The sequence below is a fragment of the Podarcis filfolensis genome (assembly GCF_964270895.1).
Source record: "Podarcis filfolensis genome assembly, chromosome: 6".
NCBI classification, from domain to species: Eukaryota; Metazoa; Chordata; class Lepidosauria; order Squamata; family Lacertidae; genus Podarcis; species Podarcis filfolensis.
This window is the reverse complement of record NC_139609.1, coordinates 80,273,842-80,294,185: the sequence shown is the minus strand read 5'-3', so window position 1 is coordinate 80,294,185 and position 20,344 is coordinate 80,273,842. Positions and strand designations below refer to the sequence as shown.

Below are 20,344 nucleotides of genomic sequence, written 5' to 3'. Positions count from 1 at the left end.
ATCTAGGGCCACAGAGGACTTGGCACAGGAAAACTGGCTATCGAGGCCGTTCTACACCTCCAGCATGTTACTGTTATCATAATATTTAATTTGCAAGCTAATCTATCAAGAAGTCATTCCAATCGCCCATAGCCTGCCCTTGGAGTAATCAGGATCTCTTTGGTGGTTACACAGGAAAACTCTTTTTAAATGAAATTAGCATGACTTAATAGAAAAGGAAAATCCAGGGCATTAAATTTTAATTACCACTGTTGTCTCAACTATGTTCAAACAAAAGAACAGCTTGTCCCTGCAGCCCCCGTTGGATTTTGCATAATCTCCACAATGTTCCTTCTCCTGTTTATTTTGTGCACACAATATATTATTGTAGAAAGCAGATCTATATGTGAGGAAGATTGCCAGGAAGGTCTGGGGGGGGGAGGCGGACGTGGAGGGGGGGGAGGAGAAGGAATTGGACATCGCCCCTCTCAAGCTTGTAGGATGAAACTCAGCTGAGAACGGCGTCTCCTGCTTTGCCAGCATGGAGGTCGGGTTCCGCCATTCAAACCACACGGGGCATTATTCTGACTCAAAATACCCCTATGCATCACTGACATTAATGGGGAGACAATGTGAAAAATGTGCTGCTGGATCCAACCAAAGGTGCATTTAGTGGTCTTACAAATGATATCGAACTGCAACTCTCACCAGCCCCCGCCAGTGTAGCCGTTGATCAGGATTTGGGTAGCTCAGTTGTTTAGAGTTTGGCACTGATACCACCAAGGTTGCAGATTTGATCCCCATATGGGACAGCTGCATGTTCCTACATTGCAAGGGGGCTGGACTAGATGATCCTCAGGGTCCCTTCCAACTCTACAATTCCATGGTTCTATGATCTAGTTCAGTACCCTACTCCCACAGTGGTTGGGGAAAAGCTGCCCTAAATAATACTAGTAGCAGCAGCAATGGTAACAAGGTAAAGGTAAAGGGACCCCTGACCGTAAGGTCCAGTCGTGACTGACTCTGGGGTTGCGGCGCTCATCTCACTTTATTGGCCGAGGGAGCCGGCGTACAGCTTCCAGGTCATGACTAAGCCACTTCTGGCGAACCAGAGCAGCGCACAGAAACGCCGTTTACCTTCCCGCCGGAGCGGTACCTATTTATCTACTTGCAGTTTGACATGCTTTCAAACTGCTAGGTTGGCAGGAGCAGGGACCGAGCAACGGGAGCTCACCCCGTCAAGGGGATTTGAACCGCCAACCTTCTGATCGGCAAGTCCTAGGCTCTGTGGTTTAACCCACAGCGCCACCCGCATCCCTATAATGGTAACAAATAAGTAGCATATTACAGTAACATGTAGAACGAATGTGCAGACTGGGTATTGCAACTCAGCCAGGTATTTGCGAGTGGATGTAGCTATGACACACCTTTGTCCCATTCTTTCTCCAGCCATTCACTGACTGGACGTAGAATTTAGTACGGCTCACTCTTTCCTTTTCCCACAGGTGTAGTCTCTCTCTTTGGAAACTCTCTCCTGCTGCTGGTAGCTTATCGGAAGAGAGCCGTCCTGAAACCTGCCGAATTCTTCATCGTGAACCTTGCCATCAGCGATGTGGGCATGACCGCAACCCTCTTCCCTCTGGCCACGCCATCCTTCTTTGCACACAGGTAGCTTGCTTTGCTCATTTGCTCATGTTGTTGCATCTTTCTGTTTCGAAAGCTCAGAGCGGCTAATGGATTCCTAAGAACACAGGAATGCCATAAGCTAGGCCTGGTACTGAGTCTGGCTCAGTCTTGTCCATACCAGTTGACAGCTGTTGCTCCTAATATGTGACGTCAGGGATTGAACCTGTGACTTTCTGCGTGTGAAGCAGAGTCTGTACCACTGAGCTACAGCCCTTCCTCTCCAAGCAACGATCAGGTTTCTCTTTTGCTTAGCTTCAGTGATGATGTTGCATCAGGGCCAAACTACATTTGGCGTGAGAGCTCCATGTTTGAAGCTCCCAGCATCTTTTTCATTCTTGAAAAGCAGGTGGGGGGCAATTTGGGTAGGTGCTGTAGGGCATAAAAGGGGGTTAGCTATTTCCCCCCCATTTGCATTTCCTACCCCAAAAGTACTATCAACCACAAAATGGATTTCTGTTCTTAAGCCTGCATATTTCCCCCTCTGCAGTTGATAAGCAACTTTGGGAAGGCTGTAGGGGCAAAGCCTTTACACACTGGAGCCAAAGTCCAAACTGGACCCTTCTGGAGTTTTCGTGGCATAGTTTGACCCACTTTCCACCCTTTGGAATGATTCGTAAGACCACTCTGCTAACAACTGGATCCAGCCGTACGTTTCTTGAATCTAAGTGGGTCATCTGAACCATCTGCCATGTTTAAGAAAGTTCAGCTCTGACCCCACCACTGCTTGAACACCGCCACACCTAGAAATTTTCTGCATTTTGGAACTTTCTGATGACAAGAGGTGTTTGGTTTTTGCTTGTTGTGCTTAGGAAGTGCTGTGCAAAATCCAGCCAAAGTTCAGAAAAGCTGCATCCTGGCCATCTTGGCTTTCATTCTGAAGTAAAACCAAATTTCTAATCCTTGTGGGTAAAACTGCATGGACGATACATGGCTCGTGTCAGAGGACTGGTGGTGGCGTTCTGTTGCCTTGGCACCATAGCTCTCCCTGCCCAGCAGAAACAGATTGCTGGCAGGATCAGCAATCCTAACCAAGTCTACTCAGAAGTAGGTCCTACTGAATTTGAGGTGACTTACTCTCAGATAACCGGGGTTCAAACTGAAGCCTAAATCACGCAAAAGCTGTTCCGTTTGCATAATTTGTGTGCAAATTTGCAAAGTTGCAATCATTGATTCTATGTTTTCGAAATTACAAGAAAAGAACAAGTGACTGTATGTTGAATATTGATTTTACACAGGTTGCGGAATTCAACGTTTCCTGTTGCGGGATGGCTGGATGGGTATCTCATGGAGCACACACGGTTCTGTGATTAGGATGCTTTTTTATCATTGTTATTGGCCACTGTGCAAAGTCCTGCTTGTACCAGTGATGCTCAAGCATCTCTTTCTGTGACTGGGTTGCCTGGGACACAAGGCCTTGTGGGAAAATCATTTATTTCCCCTAGTTATCTCTCCCTTCCAGGTGGCTGTTCAACCATGCTATGTGCACTTTCTATGCCTTTTGTGGAGTTCTCTTTGGCCTGTGCAGTCTTACCAGCCTGACAGCCCTGAGTACCGTTTGCTGTATGAAAGTCTGTTATCCAGCGTATGGTAGGTGCTGGGGTACACAACGTAAACATCCTCCCTCTTGCTGAGCGTCTCTGTCTCTGTTCTGTTCCTCTCTCTCCTCTCCTCCCTCCCCATCCCAGGGCTTGGCAACTCTTTCACAGGGTTAGGAAAGTCGTGAATCTCTTAGCAACATCTCTCCTAGGAGAACTGTCCATTAGGGAGCCTATTCATCAAAGGTTTGAAATTGCAGTAATTAGCACAAAAAAATAATACAGCAGCTACCCATTTTCCCCTTTTCATTTGCATATGTAGATTAATCACCAGCCTGTCTGCTATTTTGTGTCCAACTTCTAAGTCCTAAGATATATGATTGTGGAGGGAGACAACTTATTTTTCACCGCTGCCAGTCATGGGGGCATATTATTATTTGTCTCCTTCCTGCACTCAGACAATTCAGAACCTTTTGGTACATCAGTAAAGCAGGACATAAATGCTCGCGATGGTGAAAGAGGCAAATAAAAATTGCTCACGCAAATTAGCATTTTGATGACAGAATCGCATAATCTGAAAGCATAAAGCAGGGTTGGCTAATCCTTTTCAGCCCAAGAGGGGCATTCAAGGTTGAATGGGTAGAAAGAGTCTCCCATGGTGAGAGACTTGGAGAAGAAGTAGGCTCTCAGGTGGCCGCTGGGAGGGTCTACTTCTCTCTGTGTGGATAAATGATAGGATATGCATAATATAAATATGATAAAGGGCCTTATAGTTATCTTCTTTCTTTCCTTTTTGGGGTTGTTTTTTTCTTTTTATTCGTCTTGTTCTGTAGACTGGGGTGGAATCTACACACATATAAAAAAAGTTCTGAAAATGCTTTTTTTTAAAAGCATATTTAAAAATAGATTGAATTTTCCATAAGGCTCCCCGTCGCCATCTAGCGTCACATTGTATATTGCGCTTAAAACACACTTAAAATGTTTTATTTGCAGCTGTATGCAATTGGTGTTTGTAGCAAAGGTGGCCTTCGAACATGTATAACACTCAATGCAAATCCATACACACCCCGACAGCACATGCAGAAACACAACTCTCTCTCTCTCTTCATTAAATTTGTGTACCATCCTATACCCTTAGATCTCAGGACGGTTCACAACATAAAATTACTATCTTTCTTCTTCTTCTTTGGTGATCACTCGTAGCAGAGTAAGATTGTCTTCCATAAACACGGTTTTAACAATGAGTCTGTAAGTGACTGTGGAGGCCAATTCTGGATCCACATGTCCTTCCACAGTGGGGACATTGGTTTCCAGGCGGGAGTTGATCACGGTATGGATTTGCCAAGCGTGCCTTCCTCTTAGCACATTTCTCCCTTGCGTCCTGAGTTCGAGTGTCTTCAGAGCCCATGACACCTTTGGAAAAGGCTGTTCTCCAACTGGAGCGCACACAGGCCAGTGTTTCCCAGTTGTCAGTGTTTATACAGTGGTACCTCGGGTTAAATACTTAATTCATTCTGGAGGTCTGTTCTTAAGCTGAAACTGTTCTTAACCTGAAGCACCACTTTAGCTAATGGGGCCTCCTGCTGCCGCTGCACCGCTGGAGCATGATTTCTGTTCTCATCCTGAAGCAAAGTTCTTAACCCGAGGTACTATTTCTGGGTTAGTGGAGTCTGTAACCTGAAGCGTATGTAACCCGAGGTACCACTGTACTACATTTTTTTAGATTTGCCTTGAGACAGTCTTCAAACCTCTTTTGTTGATCAGCATTACGCTTCCCATTTTTAAGTTCGGAATAGAGTAGTTGCTTTGGAAGACGATCATCAGGCATCCGCACAGCATGACCAGTACACACACACACATACACAGAATGCATAATAAAAACATAAACAAAGACAACCCAATCATCCTCCAATTCCACAACACATTTTAAAAGAGGATCAGATGTCAATCAGCCCAAGGCCTGGTTAAAGAGAAACATATTTGTCCAGCATCTAAAGATGCATAGTGAAGGCACCAGGCAAGATTCCCTGGGGAGAGCATTCTACAAACAGGAAGCCACTGCAGAAAAGACCCGTTCCCGTGTTGCCGCTCTCTGGACCTCTCATGGAGGAGGCACACAACGAAGGGCTTCAGATGATGGTCTCAGGGTCCAAGTGGGCTCATATGAAGAGAGGCAGTCCTTGAGGTTTTGCGGTCCTGAGCTGTTTAAGGCTTTATAGGTCAAAACCCAAACCTGGGACTGGAAACTCATTGGTAGCAAGTGCCGATGAGACTGGATCAGTGTAATATGCACAGCTGAACCAGATAGTACATAAGTGCTGCTTTGGCCTAACTAGGCATGGGAGAAGAATTAGATTCAGTTCTTGTTTAAAGGTGAACTTGATGTAATTCACACTTTCCAAAACAGTACAAGAACCAAGGTACAGTCGTTCTTTCAAATTTGCACTTCTCCAAATTTTCCAGTGCAGTTCTCCAGCCAAGCAATGTGTGCAGAAATGTGTATACTAGCATAAAGTGTGCATATAAATGGTGAAATCAGCATGCGGATATGCATTATATGGGGGGAAACTGCTCGCAGAAATGTGTAAAATAAGAAGTGAAATTGACAGGTCCGTCCTTCCCTAAACCCAGCCGAGAAGTGCATTTTCTCTCTTAGCAAGCAAAAGAAAACGAAAAAGCTTCCTTTTGGGCAGTGTGGGGTTATTCTAGCCCTTAGCCCAGCTCCCCCCAACCTGGAGTTCACCCGATTTTTTGGACTACATGTCCTATCATCCCTTGCCATTGGCCCTATTGGTCTGGGGTTGTTGGGAGTTGTAGTCCAAAACATCTGGAGGCCACCAGGCTGGTGCTTTTTATTCATTTACAGTGGTACCTTAGTTTACGAACTTAATCCATTCCAGAAGTCAGTTCTTAAACCAAAGCGTTCTTAAACCAAGATGTGCTTTCCCATAGCAGTGGGGGACTCAGTTTACAAATGCAACACACTCAACAGGAAGCGAAACATGTTCTTATTCCAAGGCAAAGTTCACAAATCAAAACACCTACTTCCGGGTTTGCAGTGTTCTTAAACCAAGTTGTTCACAAACTAAGCTGTTCTTAAACCAAGGTACCACTGTATTTGTTGGCAGCATCTGTGTGCCACCATGTAGGCTTTGGGTACCAAACAACAAACAAAATATAAAATGTAAATAAAAATCAGGCCTTTTCTTAGCTCTGTTTCATCTGAAAACCAGTAAAATGTGTGTGTGTGTGTGTGTGTGTGTGTGTGTGTGTGTGGCTGTAGGACATTTCTTGTCATGCCACTCCATGCCCACTTTGTGTGAACGAAATTTAGCACGACCTGCTTGTATTTCAGTCAAAAACTCACAGTTTGGTAATTCAACAGGTACTGCAGTGTGAAAGGAACATTAGAAAACTGCAGAGAAGCAGTAGCCTCATAATCAGGAAAACTAATGCAATGTTCTCTACGTCTGAATGCACCCCATGAAAGCAGAATAAATCCACCGCTAATGCACTGTTATTATTTTGTCACAAGCGCATGGCAGAATGCGCCGGCAACATCACATCAGTCTGAAGGGGCCCAGAGATTGCAGCGCAAGGGATCAGTAGCAGCACCTTCTTTCTCCTCCCAGCTCCTCCAGCTCCTCCAAACATGCGGCCTGTTTCCTCTTCCAACCCAGATTCTCCCCCAAAAGTTGAAATCCAGCCACATCCAAGCTGCTATTAGAGATGCTAAATGCTTTTACTGACAGCTCTGTTCGCAGAGGAAATAGGAAGGTCCATACAAAAGATGGCGCATGTTACTGCCATTCCATACTCTCCACCATTCCTCAGGTGAAAACATGGACATTTCTCACTCCTCACAACTGACCCTCCTCAAACCCCATTTTTTTGTCGTCGTCCCGGCACTGCAGAGCATTTCCAATCAGAAAAGGGGCGATTGCCACCAAAACTACACAGCACATGCACCCTCTACTGTCCTGAAAACCCCCCATAATCCTTCTTTTATTTTATTCTTCAGTAGATTTACAAAAAGAAAAACACATACCAATAAATAAATTTTAGAACAGGGCAAGATTTGACGTAGACACACAAACATTAGAAATAAATATATCAAGACTCCTTGCACTCCACTCTGCTCCTCCTTCCTTGCTGCCCAGGGTGGTCCTGCCTTCTGCCTGTCCCTCATCATGTGGGGCAGGGCCTTGGCGGTGGTGGCCTCTCTTCCTCCTTGCCTGCTCTCCATCAGCCATTACAAGCTGCCCAAGGGAGGAGGCTGGCAGTGGCGGCCATGGAGAGGCAACGGGATGTGCCTTTGCAGCCACCGCTGTCGTCCTCCTTCCCCAGCTCAACAGTGGGAGCACTGGCGGAGGAAATAAGGACCTTCTGGGATCAAATCAGAACCTGGGGTGGCTTTCGTAATTCCGGGACTGTCCCTTGAAAATCGGGACACTTGGAGGGTATACCATTTATAGATTCCTCCTCCCCCCATACATTGAGGCCCATGGGCTTTGTGTGCAGCCAACACAGAGCTCAATGGACATCTCTTCTTAGTTGGACAGATTACTGGAGAAGGTGGAAGAAAGATAAAGGCTACCTTTAGCTACTAAGCTTCAGCCAACAAGCAGCTTTGCCTCCCCTCTGCGATTACGGCTTCTGTTTTCCCAAGGACTATGGTTCCACCGCCTCACAATCTTATCTTTCCTCTAATGCACTACTGCATTTCCCCACTAGGAAACGACTAATCTCAGCATATCTTTAATTGCTTGGTTTCAAAGAAATGTTAGCCTTGCATATGTCTGAAGGTTGTTGTTGTTGTTTTTTAAAATTAAGCCTTTAGAAGATCAGAGAGTTTAGGATTTAAGCAAGGGAGGCAAGGGAGCGCTCAGAAAAATCCAGCTTGCCTAGCACAAACTGCCTTTTAGAGGAGGGGAATTCTGATAAGACAAACATTTTATTTTACATTTAAAAAAAAAAATAAGCTGCCCTTCTGTCACTTTGCAAAATCTTTCTCCACGTTGGTTTTTTAAAAAAGTGTTTTTACCAAATGTACAAATGGAACTTTGATGCCAAACATGAGCAGTAAAAATGATTGAAAGTAAAATAATATAAAATATATGGACCGCTTTTATGTCCATTGGCTAGCGTCTTCACCCCAGTATAATTTCCAGCCTATTCCTTTGTTGTATTTAACTTCTACTCTTTACTACTCGTCCTCACCGTTGCTCAGTCTGGAAGCCTTACCAATTTCCTGCAGGTAATTTATTACAACTTAAGCTTTCACTTTGTCCAACGCTGCATCTCATGAAGAATGGAAGAGCTGGATTAACACTGTTTCTAGATACACCTCTGCATGGGGCCTTGCACGGAAAGGGGAGTTTCCTTACCACAGCAGCATTCATCAAATGCCCACTTGCCCTGTTCACTGCCTGCGGAGGTATCTCCAAACTACTGTTACCAGGTTGCTTTGGGTTTTCCATTGGGGAAACATAACAAACTGGCCTGGAACCAATATAGCAGGGATGGGGAACCTGTGGCCCTCCAGATGTGGTTGGAACTCACCTCCAATGAACCCCAGCCAGCACAGCCAATGGCCAGGGATGATGGGAATTGAAGTCCACCAGCAATATAGGATTGTAGTGCGCGCACACACACACACACACACACACACATTACACAAGTGTGTAGTATATATTAAGTGTGTATGTATTAGGGATGTGGAAGGGGATTTGGTTTTGTTTGCATTTTAATTAGAAACCCATGTATTCTAATTTCAAGCCAATGCACCAACCAAAACACAACTCTCCTTAGAAATTCGCTAAATTTCGCAATGCAGTATGCCAGCCAACCAATGCGTATGCAAATGCACATATAGTCATACCTCGGGTGGAATATGCTTCAGGTTGAGCGTTTTTGGGTTGCGCTCTGTGGCGACCCGGAAGTAACGGATTTCACTGCTCGTGCATGCACAGACGCTCTAAATGACGTCAAGCGCATGCGCAGAGGCAGACGTGCAGACGTGGGTTGCGTTCACTTCAGGATGCGAACGGGGCTCCGGAACGGATCCTGTTCACATCCAGAGGTACCACTGTATCAGGAGAAAGTGTACAGAAAGATACATACGTTAGTGGAAACTAATGTATCAATTTTATGTGTACTGGGGGGAAGTTGCTTGCAAAAATGTGTATATTACTCAAAATTGCATATGGAAATGTGTGGGAGGGATTCAACTTTGTGCCAAGGCAGTCATTCCATTGGAGCAACTATTCAGGCTTGTCAGATGGAACAATCTCCCTTGTCCTCATCTGCCCTGTGTGCTGTTCTGGAGCTTCTCCTGACACCCCTCAAGCCTATTTCAGGGGCTGCACAGGGGGATAGAGAGTCCTGTTGCCCACATGGAAGTCCTTGTACAGGGCTCCGCTGATACGATTCGTTAACTGAAGCTTGTCCTGTGGTTTTTTTTTTGGGGGGGGGGGAATTGCACTGAAATGCTGATGAAGTTTCACAAGTTGCTGCTGAAATGTGGAGAACTGAATTTAAGAGTGTGTGTGTCTGTTCATGCACACGTGGCTGTACTAGAACATTGTTTTCCATTCCACCTTCATCCCATGCATTCCACCCCATGTAACACTGTGTTTGCAGCGCTGTTTCTCTTCCGCTGCAGTTCCTCTTCCACCAAAAGCAATGTCATTCGGCTCGCTGGTTGGCAAAACGACGTGACCTGCGTATTTTTCACATAATTCATGGCGTAAAATATGTAATTACATTGTCGTTGCATTATTCCACCCCGTTCATTCCAATGCAAAGGAAACGCAATGCAAACAAAGCAGGAGAATAACATAATCAATTACATAACATTTGCAGACTGAAAGCAGCAGCAAGAACCAATCACATTCGTGGGATTGCTTTCTGCTCCAGACACGGGATGAATAAGTGATAGGTAGGTAGGTAGGTTGATTGCTGGTAGGTAGATGACAGATAGTAGATAGATGATAGATAGATAGATGATAGATAGATAGATAGATAGATAGATAGATAGATGATAGATGATAGATGATAGATAGATAGATAGATAGATAGATAGATAGGTAGGTAGGTAGATAGATGATATATAGATAGATAGATGATAGATAGATAGATAGATAGATAGATATAGATGATAGATAGATGATAGATAGATAGATAGATAGATGATAGATAGATAGATAGATAGATAGATAGATAGATAGATAGATAGATGGTAGATGATAGATAGATAGATAGATGATAGATAGATAGATAGATAGATAGATATAGATAGATGATAGATAGATAGATATAGATATAGATAGATAGATAGATAGATAGATAGATAGATAGATAGATAGTCTCTTTTCCAGCATCTACATACCCTAAAGCTGCTACTGCTGCTTCTGCTCTAGTGTCAAAGGGAAGCAAATGCGAATTTGATCAATGGGCTGCTGATCTGTCCCCACACGGCAACTTGACTCCAAGTAGTCCATTTACTGCTTCTGATTACGGCACGGATAAAAAGCATGTCTGAAGGAAGGGCAGATGTTTCCTTGTTAACAAGGGCAGCATCAATATGGTGTGCATTGCTTTGTGAGGCAGGCGCTGATGTGTCTGTATGATCGCTCATCTCGAAGCAAATGGGAGTTACTCTTGCATACTGAGAGGATAATACAGCCCTCACATCTGAAGCTTTCTATCAGACCTGACATTAAAGGTAATGTGTTGAAAGGGCTTCTGAAAATATTTGCCAGTGCAGCTCTGCATGTGAGTGTAAATATGCAGTTTCGTGCTCAAAGGGCTATTTGTCAGGCGGTTTGCTGCGGCTTTTCTGCAAAAAAAAGGGGGGAGGAGGGAGGGCACAAATGCAAATAGTGGTGCCCCCACCCCACCCCGCTCTATTTTCTCCCAGCAGTTCTTTGGAAAAGGTCATTCAGAGCCAACATAAATCTCAGGGCTTCAAATGTAAATCTTTTTCCCTCAGCGGAACGTTTGTTATCGTTTCCCCGAGATCAATTCTCCGAGAAACAAAAACGGAAAATAATAGTTATTTCAAATAATGGCCCTAACTGAGAATGGGAAGGGGAAAACAACTCCTAAGCGGATAGGGCTGCTAACACCTCTCCCCCCCCCCAACCCAAATAATCCTTGATAACTAAGAATAGTCATAAAATAGCCATAAAGGTGAAGGTAAAGAGACCCCTGATCATTAGGTCGAGTCGTGGTCGACTCTGGGGTTGTGGCACTCATCTCGCTTTATTGGCCGAGGGAGCCGGTGTACAGCTTCTGGGTCATGTGGCCAGCATGACTAAGCCGCTTCTGGCGAACCAGAGCTGTCCACGGAAATGCCGTTTACCTTCCCGCCGGAGCAGTACCTATTTATCTACTTGCACTTTGACGTGCTTTCAAACTGCTAGGTTGGCAAGAGCAGGGACCGAGCAACGGGAGCTCACCCCGTTGTGGGGATTCGAACCGCCAACCTTCTGATCGGCAAGTCCTAGGCTCTGTGGTTTAACCCACAGCACCACCCGCACCCCGTAATAGCCATAGTCACTCCCAATAAGGGAGTGGGTGGGTTCAACCAAGAAGTTGGGCACATGACACAAACCACTTCTTGGATGCAAGCAGCCTAATCTCAAACAGTATTTTTGGGGGGGTCTAAATGTGAGTTTGCCCTAAGAACAGGCAATTGGTAGCCAAGGGCTTGGTATGATTCCTGGTGCACCACTGGTTCCAAAAACAACCCCTTATTATATTCTCTAGGCTAACCTTTGCCAACCTGGTGCATTCCAGATGTTTGGGACACCACTTCACTAGGGTTATGGTGGAAACGGTAGTCCAATATATCTGGTGGACAATATATCTGGTTGGCAAGGCTTGTCCTTGATACTTGGCCTGAGACCTGGTCTGTAGATTCAGCAGGAGCTGATAGCGAGGCCCTGAGGTGGTAGAACCTGTAGCATCCTAGAATCATAGAGTTGGAAGAGCCCATGTGGGTTGTCTAGTGCAACCCTCTGCAATGCAGGAATCTTTTGCTCAGCGAGCGGCTGGAACCCACAATGCTGAGATTAAGAGTTTCGTGCTCTACCGAGGGTCAGACTAGAGGCGAGGGGGCCATTTTAAAGCCCCCGCACCCCACAAAAAAGGCAGCCTACAAGTTAAAAAAAAGGGGGGCAGATCCAACACTTGAATAACAATTTTTTCTCTTAAACTCCTGGTTACTATACTATTGTTCTACTTGCAAGCAAGCAATACACACATAGAGAGAGGAAGCATTTAAAAATGGAATCCCCACCCCAACCCGTAGTCTTAACTAGTACATTCCATTCTTTCCCCCACCTCAAGGAATTCTACCACCTCCTTCCCATCTGTTCAGCAGTTTATTTATTCCATTTTCACAACTTTCCCCTAATAGCTAAGTTCCACGTTATATTCTTCTGGGACTGTAATGGAAAACAGTGCAAGTTTTAAACTGTCCCCCCCCACCCCAAGTTATTATTATTATTATTAGAAATTTTAATTGTATTATTACTGATATCCTGAGCTCCTTGGAAGAAGGTGCGGCAAATAAATGCAACAAAAATTAATAAATAAGTGTGGGAGCGGCCACACTCAGTCTTGACCACACCCATCAGAGTCACACAGCCCATGGATTATTGGCCAAGGGTGGCCTTGGGTCAAGAAAGTTTAGCCACTGCTGTTCTGCAGGCTGATCTGAACCTCTGCCTAGAGCCTGTGCATGTACAGCTTTATGTGTACTGCAGGCTGATCTGAACCTCTGCCTAGAGCCTGTGCATGTACAGCTTTATGTGTAGAATTACTGCCCTCCTGCATTGCAATGGCTTCCTCCCATATTATAACCACAGGTACTATTTTATGGTCCAACAATGAACACCTTGGAGGAAGTCAAGTTTGATTGATTTGCCCTTCCTACCTGCAACAATTTGCAAGAACCTTCAAATGACTTCTGAAGCTCACAGGTCTCAACCACGTATGTGTAATACACGAAGTTGCTCTTTAACAGTTACCCTGTTGTTAGCCAGGGAAATAAAAGCGCTGGACCTTAATCTATCGTTGGCTGAGCACCTTCAAGGTCTTCTTTCTCCTTTGTTCTACATAATGAAACCAGCGGCCTTCTTTTGTGACATTTGCTCAGCAAAATCAAACTTCTGTAGGGCATGATTCATATACCTACTTTGTTTTCTCTGAATCTTCCCCACCCCCCTAAGATCAAGGATAGTCAAACTTCCAACAATTGCAGGAAGAGCCATAGCAGAGTGTTAGAGGATATGCTTTGCATGCCAAAAATCCCAGGTTCAATCCATGGCTCCTCCAGGTAGGACTGGAAAAGACTCCAGATGACAGCCACTGCCGGTCAGTGTAGATGTGGGGCACCTGTTGCCTTCCAGATGTGTCATGGATTGGTTGGACACAGAGGAATGGTGGAAGGAACCAGCTGGAGAGTTGCCAAGGGAAGAAGGCTCAGAGCCAGGAAGGACGACAATGAGTGGTCAGAGGATGAAGCAGGAGAAGACTGGGAGGAGGCAAAGTAGGGAGCTGAAGAGGTAACAGGGCTTAGTAAGCAGGGAGATTCTGTGTCAGAGGGAAGTCCAGAATCAGGAGAGGAGGGAGGCCAAGAGGCAGAGATAAGTCAGGCTGGTGAAGAAGCCAGGGTGTCCCCCTCCTGCTGCAACAAGCTCCCCTCCGTGCTGGTCTCCCAGAACCAGGAGAGGCATGATGCGGGAGGAGCAAAGACTGAGTCTCAGATTGCTTGGGGAAAACCCTAGAGAGGAGGAGACTTAGGCAGCTGTTGGAAGGCAGGGACTTTTAGTCGCCACCCAGTGAACCAATTCTGGCACAAGAGGCTTAATGACAGCCCAGTTTCCATCCATATTTTAGATGGCTAGTTCCATTTGCACTCACCTTGCTTCTGAATTCCAGGCCCCATCTATACTAAACATTTAAATCAGTGCCGTGCCACTTTAAACAGTCATGGCTTTCCCCAGAGATCCTTGGGAACTGTAGTTTGTTAAGGGTGCTTAACAAAGGAGGCTCTTAGTCATCTTGCAGAGTGACAGTTCCCAGAACGGCTTAACAACCAATCGGCTCCTGGAACTGTCGCTCTGAGAGGGGAGCAGGGGTTTCTTAACAACTCTCTTTTTTTTTTTTTTTTTTAAATATTTTTATTTTTCCATATAAACACAATACAACAAACATAAACATACAAAAACAAAAACAAAACAAGAAACATGTATCATTTCATATCCTAATTTCATATCCTATCTTCCCCGACTTCCTCGTGCTTCCCCTTTCTGTATTCCAAATTCTTATCGATTGTTCAGCAAATCTTCCCTTATTTTAATTTAAATTTAGACTATTCTTCCTTATTTTCCTTGTCTTAACCATTGCTAATAGTAACCATTTACTTTCCAGTCCAACATCATTCTAACTTTCGTTAACTTTATGATATTTCTTTAAATAGTCCTTGAATTTTTTCCATTCTTCTTGCGCTGCTTCTCTTCCCTGGTTTCGGATTCTGCTCGTCATTTCTGCCAAGCCCATATAATCTATCACCTTCATCTGCCATTCTTCCAGTGTGGGTAGTTCTTGCGTCTTCCAGTACTTCGCAATGAGTATTCTAGCTGCTGTTGTAGCATACATAAAGAAAGTTATATCCGTCTTTAACACCCCTTGGCCGACAATACCCAAGAGAAAGGCCTCTGGTTTCTTGGGGAAAGTATATTTAAATACCTTTTTAAGTTCATTATAGATCATTTCCCAGAATGCCTTAATCTTCGGGCAAGTCCACCAAAGATGAAAAAATGTACCTTCAGTTTCTTTACATTTCCAACATTTGTTGTCAGGCACATGGTAAATCTTTGCAAGCTTGACTGGGGTTATGTACCACCTATATATCATTTTCATAATGTTTTCTCTTAAGGCATTACATGCCGTAAATTTTATCCCGGTGGTCCACAACTTTTCCCAATCAGCAAACAAAATATTATGGCCAATGTCCTGAGCCCATTTAATCATGACTGATTTAACCGTTTCATCTTGTGTATTCCATTTCAGCAGCAAATTGTACATTTTGGACAAATTCTTAGTACTGGGTTCTAACAGTTCTGTCTCCAATTTTGATTTTTCCACCTGGAAGCCAATTTTACTGTCCAGTTTAAACGCTTCATTAATTTGATGGTAGTGGAACCAATCTCTCACCTTCCCTTTTAATTTCTCAAAACTCTGTAGTCTCAATTTGTCCCCTTCCTTTTCCAAAATTTCCCAGTATCTTGGCCACTTGGACTCCATATTTAACTTTTTAACTGCCTTAGCTTCCATTGGCGACAGCCACCTTGGAGTTTTATTTTCCAGCAAGTCTTTATATCTGTCCCAGACATTTAGTAGTGCTTTTCTGACAATATGATTTTTAAAACTTTTATGTGCTTTAACCTTGTCGTACCACAAATATGCATGCCACCCAAAAATGTTATTAAAACCTTCCAAATCCAAAATGTCTGTGTTTTCAAGAAGTAGCCATTCTTTCAGCCAGCAAAAAGCTGCCGCTTCATAGTAAAGTTTAAAGTCTGGCAGGGCAAACCCCCCTCTTTCCTTTGAATCCGTTAGTATCTTAAATTTAATTCTGGGCTTTTTGCCCTGCCAGACAAATTTAGATATGTCTTTTTGCCACCTCTTGAAACAATCCATTTTATCAATTATTTGCAATGCTTGGAACAAAAACAACATTCTTGGCAATACATTCATCTTTATAGCTGCAATACGGCCTAACAAGGAAAGCTTCAAGTTGGACCAAATCTCCAAATCTTTTTTCACTTCTCTCCAAGTTTTTTCATAATTATCTTTAAACAAATTCACATTTTTAGCTGTCATATTTATACCCAAATATTTCACTTTTTTAACCACAGTCAACCCTGTCTCATTCTGGAACCTTTCCTTTTCTATCTGTGTCAAATTTTTCTCCAAAACCTTTGTCTTAGACTTATTCAATTTAAATCCTGCCATTTGACCAAACTCTTGGATTATTTCCAAAACTCTTTTCGTGCTAGCTTCTGGCTCTTGCAATGTAAGTACTAAGTCATCTGCAAATGCTCTCAGTTTATATTGTTTAGCTCCGACCTGAATCCCTTTAACCAACTGGTCCCTCCTAATCATATTAAGCAAAACCTCCAGGACCGATATAAAAAGTAATGGGGAGATAGGGCACCCCTGACGTGTCCCTTTTTCAATCTTGAACTCTTCTGTAACCACATTATTTACAATTAGTTTGGCTTTCTGTTCAGAGTATATTGCACCTATACCATTTTCAAACCCTTGGCCTACCCCCATCCCCCGGAGGTTCTTCAACATAAAACTCCAAGAAATGTTGTCAAAGGCTTTCTCGGCATCCACAAATATCAAAACAGCTTTAGTGTTTATGTTCACTTCCAGCTTTTCCAAAATGTCAATTATATTCCTTACATTGTTCGACAAGTGCCTTTTTGGGAGAAAGCCCGCTTGGTCCCCGTGAATCTCCTCCATCAAAACTCTCTTCAGTCTTTTTGCCAAAATATCAGCAAAGATTTTGTAATCCACATTCAATAACGAGATGGGTCGGTAGTTTTTAAGTTGGGTCTTTTCAGTCTCTGTCTTTGGTATAAGTGTAATGTAGGCCTCTCTCCACGTATCGGGTGCCCTTTTCCCTTCCATAATCTCATTGCAGACTTCCTTCAAAGGTTGTATCAACCCTTCCTTCAAAACTTTGTAGTATTTGGAAGTCAGTCCATCCGGTCCAGGGGATTTGCCCAGCGTCATGCCTTGAATGGCATCTTCTATTTCTTGTGCTGATATCTCCTGGTTCAATATTATCTTACTTTCATGCGAAACCTTTTTCAGCCCATTTTCCTCGAGGAACTGTTGTATGTCCATTTCTTTTTGCGGCCCTTGTGTGTAAAGTTGTCTAAAGTAGTTCTGAAAACAATTCCTAATTTCCGCTGGGTTGCTTATGTTTTTTCCTTCCACTTCTATATTTGTTACCGTGTTGAGTTTTTGTCTCTTCTTTATTTGCCAAGCCAGTAACTTACCACATTTATCAGCAGATTCAAAAGTCTTTTGTCTCATTTGTTTAATTCTCCACTCTAATTCTTGATTCATCAGTTCCATATATTGTGTTTGATGAAATTTGATTTCTCTTAGAATCTCTTGGGATTTTGGCTTCGATCTTAATTGTTTTTCCCCTTCTTTTATCTTTTCCAAAATTCTCTCCTTTTTCTCATTTTGCTTTCTCTTCTTTAAAGTATTTTGCTGAATCAAAAACCCTCTCATCACGGCTTTGCTTGCGTCCCAACAACTCTCAGTTCCCTCAGCAAACTACAAGTCCCAAGGTCCTTTGGGGAAGCCCTGGCTGTTTGAAGTGGTATGGTGCTGCTTCAAATGTACAGTGCAGATTGGGGGGGGGAGCACATTATCTCAGCAGTATCATTTTTGAAAGAACGAAAACCTCCTGTCAGGGAAAGTCCTGAGCAGATGGGCTCTCACTTTCCGTCTCTCTCGTTTGTCCTTATAGGCAATAAGTTCTCTCCTGCATGCGCTGGGGCACTGCTGTCTTGCGTCTGGGTTTACGCCCTCATCTTTGCAGTGGCCCCTCTGGCCAACTGGGGCAGCTATGGGCCAGAGCCCTACGGGACAGCTTGCTGCATCAAGTGGAAAGTGTCCACCAGAGAAACGAAGTTCTACATCGGGGCCCTCTTTGTCTTCTGCTACATCATCCCTTGCCTCCTGATCCTCATCTCTTACTCCCTCATCCTTTGGACTGTGAAAGTGTCCCGAAGAGCCGTCAGGCAGCACATGTCCCCGAGGACCAAAGCCAACAGCGTCCACACTCTGATCGTTAAGGTAAGAGAACTAGATTGGGAACAAAGGCATAGATGGGCGCATTATTGTTATAACCATCACCATGTGTAAGTGTAACCTTCAGGTTTTTTCCTGACGTCTTAAAACTCCCTTGTGCTGGGGTCGCCAGCACCTCCTGCAGTGCCTCTGAATGGTCTCAGTAAATACCATGTCGAAAATCCACAGGGCATGAGAAACTGCTTTCTCTTTCCAATCAGTGCCTGTTTCTTTCTCTCTCTCTCTCTCTTTTTGGAAATAATTTTTATTTGATTTTACAAATACAAAGTTATAAAAATCCAAACATATATCCATATACAGAGATTGCTCCGAATCTCACGACTTCCCCTCACCCCCTCCATGGGGTCCCATTTTGAACATTTGCAACTGCATATTCTTCCATACACTAACTTTTATATCAATCCACACGGTCCATGGTATTTGTTACACTACAAGTGGAATCAAAATCCTGCCAACGTTTCCATCTGCTTAAAGTGGTCTCCTAAATAACTTGCAAGTTTTTCCCATTCTTTTTTAAAGTTTTTGACCTCTTGGTTCCTGAGTTTTCCAGCCAGTTTTGCCAAGCTGATGGACTATGCCGAAATGGCAGCCAGTGCCTGTTTCATACCCATCAACAACTTGAGTGCCAAAACCAGGACACACATCTTCCCGTCTGAGCTCCTGCACGAGTCATGTGACCTGTGCAAGATCACAGAGCTGAGAAAGATGTGCTTTTTTCAGGGCCGTGCTCACAAAAATGCACATTTTGGGGAGCTCCATGAGATTGTGGCCCCCCAAAAACGCTTTTCTTCCAGGTGAAATTGCACAAGATTTTGGCACCCAAAATGGCCGCCGTGCTCTTGTGTGAGAAAATGGAATGTCCCCCTTTTTTTGCGGGACACTTGCGGGTTATGCTGTTTGTGCTGGCTCAGGCTACATTCACACCAAACATTTTAAAACACCGGCTTCTCCCAAGGAATTCTGGGAGCTGCAGTTTGTTGAGGGTGCTGAGAGTTGCTAGGAGAACCCTGTTCTCCGCAGAGAAATGCAATCCCCAGAGTGGTTTAACAATCAAGAATTGTAGCTTTTAGTTGGAGTCCACCCTGTGGCTTTCCAGATCTTGTTGAACTACAGGTCATCCCTGACCATGGACTGAGATGGCTGGGGCTGACGGGAATTGAAGTCCAACACTTGGAGGTGCTCCAGGTTCACCATCCCTGACCTAGAGTGCATAAACTTCCATATGGGCACATAATGTTCGATGGCAGCCATTTGCTTGCTTCTAAATAGTGCACCTGATTTCCATGGCATCCTCAACACAAGTAGAAATGCAGCCTTTGGTCCTTACTTGTGCCGACAGTTTGTTCTTTCAGAACCCCCTTGGGGACAAAGTATAACGAATCTCCAGCACAGAGTATTATTACTTTTTTCCAAAAAAAAAAAAAGTTTCACCCACACATATTTCCTGTATGCCATATGGTGGCGGGTGGGGGAGCAGGGAAGTGATACATGCTCTGGAGTGAGCAAAAGTAAAATATAACCGGGCTCTTCTATCACACCAGGATGATTTGCTCACTCATGTTGCACGGCTGTCTGTCACGACTTGACAACTTAATTTAACTGTGCATACACCTTACCCTCCTGATTTGCAAGCGTTTTGTCATCGGTAGATTAAGGGCTGCTTATCTGAAAAAGAAGAGGAGCTCCAGGGCTTGTTTATAATCCAGCCGAGTGCACTAACCAATTCACAGGTTCAGTTAATTAACTCATTAATTACAGACTAATGCAATTAATATACACATGCACAGAATATTATTTGCAGCCGCAATGTATAGCTCCTCATCAGAGGTGAGAGAGGTCGGTTTGCCGGCTTGCTTTTCTTTTTTTGCAGGCAGCTGGTGCTATTTGATGGTATCCTGCTTCTAAGGTGAGATAATTAAAAAGCAAACTAGTTTATCATACACGAGGAAGGGTCGTAGCTCAGAGTTGGAACGTCTGCTATGCATGCAGATATTCAATCCCTGGCTTCTCCAGGCAAGGCTGGGAATGTCCCCTGCCTAAAATCCTGGAGAGACCCTGCCAGTCAGTGTAGACAAGTATTGAGCTCCATGGATCAATGGCCTGACTCAGTAAATGGCAACTTCCTATGCTCCTATTGGACTCACTGGGTTGCTGGGTTCAAGGAGTTGATTTTCAAAATTATGTCCTTTCCTCTGGAAAGACGCTTACCCACATTGGATGAAAGCGACACT

At 44.1% G+C, this 20,344-nt stretch overlaps 1 protein-coding gene across 3 annotated transcripts in view; it reads left to right on the top strand.

Annotated features, from left to right (window-relative positions):
* Positions 1 to 20,344, top strand: part of LOC310764623 (opsin-5-like) — a 76,939-nt gene that overhangs the window by 48,223 nt on the left and 8,372 nt on the right. For all 3 annotated transcript variants that reach the window (XM_083618933.1, XM_083618932.1, XM_083618931.1), the window contains exons 3-5: positions 1,485 to 1,647; positions 3,125 to 3,252; positions 17,770 to 18,098. In XM_083618933.1, coding sequence (XP_083475059.1) covers positions 1,485 to 1,647; positions 3,125 to 3,252; positions 17,770 to 18,098 — 620 coding nt within the window. The remainder of the gene's footprint in view (positions 1 to 1,484; positions 1,648 to 3,124; positions 3,253 to 17,769; positions 18,099 to 20,344) is intronic.